The 9530-nt window shown below is 38.2% G+C and overlaps 1 protein-coding gene across 1 annotated transcript; it reads right to left on the reverse strand.

The window, feature by feature from the left end:
* Positions 1-5443: 5443 nt before the first annotated feature.
* Positions 5444-8622, reverse strand: LOC100017607 (disintegrin and metalloproteinase domain-containing protein 9-like). The gene has a single exon (XM_056808239.1). It carries the CDS (start codon positions 8258-8260, stop codon positions 6392-6394), a length of 1869 nt encoding a protein of 622 aa, XP_056664217.1. The 5' UTR covers positions 8261-8622; the 3' UTR covers positions 5444-6391.
* Positions 8623-9530: the final 908 nt, after the last annotated feature.

Here is a 9530-nt window from a genome sequence, read left to right on the forward strand (position 1 = left end):
CCCTTATAGGGTCTCCACACCCCTAACAGGGTAAGCCTTCCATAGCTATTTCCACCTCCCAAGCAACTCCCCTTAAATTTAGAAAAAGGTTCATCATCTTCCCCTCCAATCCAGCCTTCCTCAGACTTACTCGATAGTTTGAAGGGAGAAGAACTATGGAGTCTAGTCAAAGATAAGTAAAGCTCAACCTCTGTGCAGGACTTCTTTATCTTTTTCGTCCTTTATTTTAGGGTGTATGTTGTCCATCTGAGGTTTCTATGTCCACTCTCCTCTGAATCAGAAGTCCTGCCCAAGCAGCACTCTGCCAAATGACCCAGGCTTGAAACCAGGTTAGAATGACTTTCAAATGGCCTCTTGAGAAGGGGGTTAATAGAACTACAATATTATCATTTTGTCATGGGATAAAACTGAGTCAGAAGAGAAAAAAGGTAGCAAAAGATCATTTTCTTAGAATTCTGCCCAATCAAGCCAGGAGAAAAGCACTCAACTTCTAAAACAGGGATCCTTTTATTTTTTAAACCCTTACTTTCTATCTTAGTAACAACTCCATGACAGAAGGGCAAGGGCTTAGCAAATGGAATTTAATTGACTTGCCCAAGGTCACACAGCTAACAAGAGTCTAAAGTCAGATTTGGAGCTCTATCCTCTGTGTCACCTAGTTGCACCCTAAAATAGGGCTTCTTACCTAGTGGTGCTTGAACCTTTTCTTTAAAAAAAAATTTGATAACTGTGATGTATTAGTTCAATACAATTATAATCCTATATAATTTTATTTGATGCATTCAAGAACATTATTGCAGGAAAGGGTCTCTAAGTTTCACTCAATTTCCAACATGGTCCATAAACTAAATAAGAATAATAGTGAGCATTTATATAGTACCTTAGGGTTTGAAAATGCTGTACAAATGTTATCTCATTTTACTTTCACAACAGTGTTGAGGTAGGGGTATCCTCTTAATTTGAGAGATGAGGAAATTGAGACAGAAAGAGGTTAAGTAACTTGTCCATAAGCAGCTAGGTGGAGCAGTGGATAGAGCACTGGGCTTGGAGTAAGGAAGACATCTTCCTGAGTTAAATCTGCTCTGAGACACTTACCAGCTGTGTGACTCTGTTGGCCTCAGTTTCCTAATCTGTAAGACAAGTTGGAGAAGGAAATGAAAAGCCACTCCAGTATCTTTGCCAAGAAACTCCCAAAAGAGGTCACAAAGAGTGAGACACAACTGAAAAAGAACTAAACAATAACAAATTTGTCCAGGGCCAGACAGCTAATAAATGACTGGTGCTGGATTCGAACTTCAGTCTTCCCGACTGTAGGTCCTACACACTATTCATTGCCACACCTAGAATTTCTTTGTGACTCCCCTTCAGCAAAGGTTTAAGGGGTATCTGTGACATGGTCAGGCTGGGAAAATCACCAGAAAAGCAAAAAATGTGGTTCCAGGTAGCTTATGGCTGTAATCGTACTTTTGCTTCAAGCTTAAAGCCTTGGCATGAGGAGAGCCCCAGATCCTGCCTCGGACAGTCACTAGTAGTGTGGCTGTCTACAAACTCACTAAATCTATCTGAACCTCATTTTCTTTATCTGTCAACTAGAGATGATAATGCCTGCAGTACCTCCCTCTGTAAAATGAGTTGGAGAAGGAGATGGCAAACCATCTGAGTCTTCCTTGGGAGTACAGCATTGCTATAAAGAAGCTTAAAGTGGTATGTCTAGGATCCTGTTAATGCCATACAATAACAATCATACAATTCAGTCAGTTATAATTATTTAAAATATGGTCAATGGTTCCAGCCCAGTGGAAATATAGAGTGTGAATTCCATTAATGCAACCATTTCAGGGAATTCATTACAATGAGGGAAGATCTAGCTATCCAGAAATGGCATTTATTGTGGGGAAGCAAGATGGTACGGTGGATAGAGTTCTAGGCTTGACTCAGCTTCTTGAAGTCAAATCTGGTTTCAGACACTTACTCTCTGTGTGACCCTGGGCAAGTCAATTAAATGTGTTTGCCTCAGTTTCCTCTCTCCACTAACTGGAGAATAAATGGCATTATGCCACACCAGGAAGACTATGGATTACATAGAAAAATGTCCTGACGTTGAAGATGCTTCAAAATTAGAGAGAGCCACTGTGATGGGTGTGGAGTACTTTTATCAGAACATGTTTCCTTCAAAAGTAGAACATGGTTGTGTTCCCCAGGGGCTATGGCACAAAGTCACTTTTAGTTGATCTTAAAGATCTGGAGTGCTACCCAGATGCTGAATTACTCCTGAACAGACATGTTAGGCTAAATTCCTCTCTTAGGGTAAAAATCCTTGAGAGCATCCCCTTATTCCCTATTAGTGATAAAGAAAAACACAACTGCAGTTCCACCCCAGCCTGCAGCTAAATCAGCATTTTTTGCAGCTCACGCTATGCTGAAGGCTTAGTAAAGTGTTCAAATTATCAACAATAACTCATCTGTCCCAGACTCAACCTTGGCATGAGAGAAAAGGGGTGAAAAGGGGGCTTCTGGGGGAAGCCATTTAGCAAATTTTCATAACTTTTAAAGGCTCCTTGGTATTAAGGGTTTTGCAGTCCTCTACAAATGTGCCATGAACAAATTCCTTACAAAGACCCAGGAAAAAGAGGGCAAAGTTAAAGCACTTTGAGAGAGACAGTGTAGTGTGGCACAAAGAGGATCACCTCCAAACTCAGAAGCTCCATGTTTGAATCCCATTTCTACCATTCATTAACTGTGTAACCTTGGATAAGTCCCAACTTCCCTGGATCTCAGTTTTCTCATCTGTAAAATGAGGGCATTAGATGGCCTCCAAGGTCCCTTCTACTCTAGCTCTATGATCCTCTATGGTGTGAGAAGGTTAGGGCAAAAAAGCAAAGATTGGATTTTGGTGGGGAAAATTATGGTTTTACCCAAAGGCCACTGCTGTAAGGCCAAGAAGAAAAGAGTTGGAACCTGAAGATATGCAGTAGACCCATTGGACTCCATCGGTTTCCTAGCAGATTCTCTTAGTTCTTTACAAGAAAGACTGTAACATTTGGAAAACATTTTGAAACCAGATGGCTACAATCAGATTCCTCCTAAGGCAATGTACTCCTTTGTTTTAAAGATGGGTGTAGGACATTGGGTAAGAGCCACATCAAGGACATTTCATTTTCTGAAGAACACACTGAATCAAAATTTCTGAGTTTAATATGGTCCATGTTCTCTGTCTGACCCTGTTACCTCATTTGAGGGACTTTTGAGTTTCTCATACATTACTAAAGTGATATTCAGAGCTATAATCAGTGTGGAATGGCCACCATTCAGGATTCCAGAGAAAAGGTTTTTCTCCCCTTGGCCGTCCTTCCAAGTGCCACAAAGATTATTATTGAGTGTTATTATTCAAGATTCTCCCTTTAGTATATAAGTATATGGGTATAAGTATATATGTACATATATATAAAATCATATAAGCCTTTTGAAGATAAAATACAGAGACATCAGTTTCCTTTCTGTACTTCTTTATCACAACTAACCCTACAAAGCCAACACACACGCAAAATACATCATGACAAGAAGAAAGTGCCAATCATCAAATTTTTACCATTCTAAATCACTTATAAAGGTCCCTGCAGTTTGACTTCAGGAATATAGCATGAGTGGAAGTAAATATTCCTGCTATTGTTAATGGCCTCAGAAATGCTCTTCAAAGAAAAAAAAGCTCCCTTTTATGAGTTCTCTCTTAGTTGTAAGCCAGTCCCATTCTGATTCCCGGTGAATTTAGGGCCAAAGAGCCAAGACAAATACCTTCAAAATATCGACTCTGTCACAAGAGATTCCAGTTTTTCATTGTAACTTTATTTGTGAAGTCTTTGGAGTATTCAGTATTCCTCTCTTAATATAAATGTCACTGGAAGACACCAAACTCTATTCATTAGCACTAGAAGGAAACTTCAAGAGCACCAAATCCAACCATATCAATTTATAGATTAGGAAACTGAGGCCAAAAGAAAAGAAGCGATTCATAGCATTACTCAGCAAATTAATGATTTTATCAAGGTCTCCTAACTCTCAAACCAATATTCTTTCCATGACACACTGTTCTAGTTATCAGCTAATATTCTAGTTAACAAGTCTCTCGGGATATCAGAGATCAAATTTGAACCCAGGACCTCTTGTCTCTAGACCTGGCTCTCAATTCACTGAGCCACCTAGCTGCCTCATAGAATAACTCCTGCACTCCCTAACTCAGAATTTTCATGAAGAAAATGATTCATAAATCTTAAAGTGATACAAAAATGTGATCTGCTATCATCAGCAAGTTGTAAAGAGAGCAGAGCACTAGAACTCAAGAAACTTGGGTTCTAGACTTGGTTCTGATTATTATTAGCTATGTGATCTTGGAGTAAATCATATAAATTTTATTTCTATTTTTTACTTCTTTACAAATATTTTATTGATGATTTTTACATTGCTGTATTTTCCAATGACCTCCTCTACCTCTCGTACAGAAAGGAACTCTCTCTGTAACAAAGAAATGTAGTTAAATAAAACAAATGACCATATTAGCTATATTTTAAGTGGTATTGTTGTTATTATTGTCTTTTGGTTTTTTTTTTTTTTTTGATTTTTAAAAAGCCCTTTATTCTTTTCCATTTCAAAAATGGCAATCATGATTGAGAAATTTTTACACTATAGGTGGCAAATCAAAATAAAATCAGCAAGGACAAACTTCTGAGTGCAAACAAGGAAAAATAAAAGATATAGAAAAAAAGTTCTGATTGTTCAAATGATCAGAGTATAAAATCAGTAGTCAAATTTCTTATTTTCTAAGAGTTCAAAGAACTACTGCCCATAACAGTGCAATGATATACACTACAATCATAAAAAACAGTCTGCAAATAATGAAAGGTACACAGATTTTAGCACTTTTATCTTAGATGTACTTGTTCACAAGTTTACATCAAAGTAGGATCTTCTTTTTGGGATTGTTTCACAATATAGTATTTCTCTGATCAAAATATGGTCATTGAAATAACGAACCACCTTCTGAGCTCAATCTTCCTACCCCCTAAAGCAAAGCTGTATCACTTTAAAACAGGCAGGCCATGTATACAATATACAAAAAAACTTGCAAAATTAGCCAAAAAAAGATAATCTTGTAAAAGTTCTTGTGCTACTTTATCTGGAAATTTAATGTTAGATAACTGAATGTTTTATTATTCTGTTACAGAATCAACAATATAGAATTTCAAGTATTTTATTATGGCAAATGTTATAGTTATCAATGTATATACACTTGTATGTATACACACAGATACCAAAACACTTGAAACCTCAATGAAACTCAATGAACATTATTTTTATATCCTTCAAAAACATTAGTAAGAGTTAAGACTTGATCCAACATAACTTAGTAAATGTAAACATTTTTATATTAACAGCAAAGTCTGAAAACTCAGTTCAGTTGTTAGTTGAAAGTTGTTTATTTTAGATTAACAATTTTAAAGTGCGCATGAAATTCTCAAGTGTCTTTGTAACAGAGATCACTCCACTCAAGATATTGCAATGATATCTGCTTTCTCTTCTAACCCGACAGCCCCCAAAGTCGATTAAAGACTGCTATTCTTCGTACCTTTTATAGCCCATCTGAAATATTAATGCTAATGAAAAAGGTTCCCAGTCTAGTAAGCATTACCATGATTAACATTAGAAACACATTTAAATGAAATTTTCTAATATCCATTGTCTATAGTTCAAAAGACTATCAACATGGAATTATTAACAACAAGTGTATCTACATGTACACATTTAGAGCATGTATTTTTATATTTCATTGAAAATAATGACACGTTAGTTTCATCTCATGTCTTTAACACAGCAATGATAATTATCAGTCCATGCAATATAAGAAAGATTTAACTTTTTGGGTAACAAGATTTTCTGATTTCTATTGCTTTACAATATAGTATTTTCAGTTTATATTTTGGAAGATTCTAGATTACAGCAACAAAAGTGAAGACTTCAGAATCACATTTCGTTATGGAATGGGAAAACTTAAAAACAATTTCCAGCTAATTTGAAGATTATAAACACTATTGATCTGTTCATGATACCTACTTAATTTTATAATGCCACACTTCTCAGAAGACCTAATTAGGCCTGGTCATTAAAAAAATGGAAATCATTTCCTCTGGAAACCTTGACTTACTGCATTTTCTTCTATTATTGAATGCTGGGCTTTCTTTTTCACTTAGTTTTTAGTGGTTCACTTCTTAAGCATTTCCATGTTTGATAGTTGGTGTTTTTTTAATATTTGTTGCAAGAAGAAAGGCTTCCCAGAATGCCAAAAACAATATTAACAACTCAGTTTCCTGAAGAAGTCTTCTATACAAAGGAGGAAAAACTAAAGGAGTCCTTTCACAGGGGCTGCAGGTGCAGGACGAGTAGGAATAAAGTTTCCCTGAGACAATACTTTTGGTTGTGGTGGAGGTGGCCTTGATGGAAATTGCTGAGGTTGTTTGGCTGCATAAGTTGGTACTGGAAATCTATTTGCATAAATAGCAGCATCTCTAGGGTTCATCACTGGAGGAGCATTTCGAGGGGCATTTGCTGGTTGTCGAGAAACATTTGTTTGATTTTTTCCATCTGATTGATATGTTTGAGATCTTTTCTTTCTGAAGAACTTTCTTCGAAGCTGATCCCTCTTAAGGAAGACAAAGGCAGCAAATACAAGAAGGGGAACAATTAGGAAGAAAAACACTAAAAGCCCATCCCGAAGTGAAGTGTCTTTATCATTATAAGTAGGTCCACTGTCCACACTTCCTCCGTACCCTGTATTCTCACAATTTGGGGGAGCCCAGCCCATGTTACAATGACAGTTCTTGTTGTTATTACACACCCCTCTTCCACTGCATTTCTTCTGTGTATCACAGTCATAGTTCAGAACAGAGGCATTTACACATTGGAAGTTTCTACAGATCTTTCCATGATCACATTTTGTGCCTTCATTTACCATGCCAGGATCAGGTACATCTGATCCTAACTGGAAATCCACACCCCAACATGTAGTGCCACCAAATACAGTCTGAATGAGAGCAGGAAGAATTCCAAATACTGGCATCCCTTGTACGTTTTCACACTGAAGCTTTCCACACAAAGCATTCCCAGTGGAACATTTTCTGTATTCATTGCCATTGTGACCACAATTGCCAAATCTGTCACCTTTAGAGTTCACATCAATAAAACAATCCCTTGGAGCAGCTTTTGCTTTTGAGCCAAAGATGACTTGACACTGAGCATCATAAAACTGACACATGCCACTGTAACAATAAGCTTTATTTTTATGGCATGGATATCCATTTTGAATATAAACATCTAGCTGACAGAACTGTGAAGAACCATTGCAATACTCTGGAAGATCACACTCATTGGCACTTGGCCGGCATAGAGTACCTCCTGGAAGGAACCGACAATTTTTACAACAGTCACCATATGCACATTCAGCACCTGATTTAAGCTTACAAGTACTTGGCTCACAGCAAGGGTCCAATTCACATTCCTTTGGAGAACCACAGTCACATTCTTCCCCAACATCTAATAATTTATTACCACAGTAAGGGGCACTGTAGGCTTCATCAGGTTTTGGAATATTAAGTAGACAAGTTCCTCCTTTATTTAAAGTTAAATTCTCAAAGTCATCTGCACTGCAACTGCTAAAGTTTCTGGAACCTGATGCTCCTGAATTCATGATGCAGCTCTTGGCTCCACAAGTGCAGTTTCTCCCATCATCATGGTTCATTCCCAAGTTATGTCCCAACTCATGAGCAACAATGGATGCAAAGGTCTCCACGCTGATTTGCCCAAACACATTAATACCTCCTGCATGGCTTCTTGAACATACTGTTCCCACAAATGCCATTCCTGCAGTCCCTCCAAAGCCCTTCCTCAGAACTAACTGTGCACTGTCATGCCTCCGACGTGAAATCAGTGACTTCTCTCGCCATTGAACAAAATTTCCCAACACATCACCAGCACTTCCAGCTATGCTGATTTGGTTTGAATTTGTCCAAATCTCTAGCCCAACTAGTACGATGTGGATATTTAGCATAATGTACATACTAAGCAAGTAGTTTGCTAACTGAACCATCTCTTCCCTCACAGCAGTTTGATTACTCCCCATCATGTCATACTTTTCTTTGTCTACAACTATGAATAGCTCAACATATCTGGTATGTGGAAGGACAGCTCTTTTTTTCCTCAGCAACTGAGTCATACTAAGAGATTGTTTCTGTAATTCCTTCTTCTCATCTTCTGTAGTTTCTTTCTTCAAGTCTTTGGCAGTTACTCCACAAGCCAGAGGTTCTTGCTGAACATTGTCCAATCGATAAATGAGGTGCTCAAAATCAGAACTAGATTTTAGAGGTTCAATTCCATAGCTGGTATTCTCTAAATGTAGTAATCCCCTGAGCCCAGAACAAATGCTAAGTGCGACAGCTGAATTTGGGACACCTTCCACATAGCGGTGATAATGGCAATGATCCTGAGACCCTATTCCTGGTGAGGCTGTTCTTAAATCTCTTCCTTTGGACTGACACGTGGTGAGTGAAAAGGCTGACTCCTTTCCTGGATTTTCTGCATATCAGGATGATCCTCCTCGCTATATGTATAAATTACAAAATCTTTGGGCAACAGTATCTTATTTCTTTCCAGGTGAACAACATGTTTCCTTCCTTCAGCCTGAATGACATAAGACACCTGGTCCTGCCTGCGCCGCTCCGAAGGCTGACCGCAGGCAGGCAAGCAGCAAAAGCCCTAGTATTCGCCGCCGTCTCCGCCGCCGGCGTCCCGAGGCGCTGGAGAACGAATCCATGTAGTCTCTGTCCTCCACTGCGGCTCAGTGCTCTGTCGCCTCCGCTTCCTCCATCATACCAGACTCGGCCCGGAGCCCGAAAAGCCTTGTCTTTTGTTTTTAAGAGGGGCAATGACATCATGGGATGATGCCTTGAATTGCCCTTGAATTGGATTGAAGTGAGGCAGAGCTATACAAAGTCCTCAGCCTCATTCTTTCTTCCACAGTCAGCCAAATGCAATGGCAAAATAAGTCAGGAATATTGGTAATGGCCTGGGATACAGTGAATGACCTTGGTATGTGTCTACTTCAGCGCCATCTTGGTTGTTGGAACAAAATGTTCTCATCTGCCAATATTTTAAAGTATGACTCATTTAGCACCTAAGATTCAATACCTCTCTGCAGAGAAGGGAGATAATGTTTTACCATTAGCCATCAGCTGTCACTATTATTCACTGTATCAATTTCAGATTTGATGCCTTATATATTCCTTTTTCCTCTTTTGTTGTGGTCATTGTATAAATTTTTCCATTGGGATCATTATATCAATTGATCTTCTTGGTTCATTTTATTTTACTCTGCAGTCACTTATACAAGTTTGTTTTTAATTTTTCATGTCTACATTTCTCATAAAATAACAATATTCCTCTATATTTATATACTACAATTTTCTAAGCCAATCCACAATAATTTT

Source organism: Monodelphis domestica, chromosome 8, assembly GCF_027887165.1.
Source record: "Monodelphis domestica isolate mMonDom1 chromosome 8, mMonDom1.pri, whole genome shotgun sequence".
NCBI lineage: Eukaryota > Metazoa > Chordata > Mammalia > Didelphimorphia > Didelphidae > Monodelphis > Monodelphis domestica.

Coding starts and splice junctions, on each gene's coding strand:
- LOC100017607 (XM_056808239.1), bottom strand. CDS start 8,260: ATGACTCAGTTGCTGAGGAAAAAAAGAGCTGTCCTTCCACATACCAGA.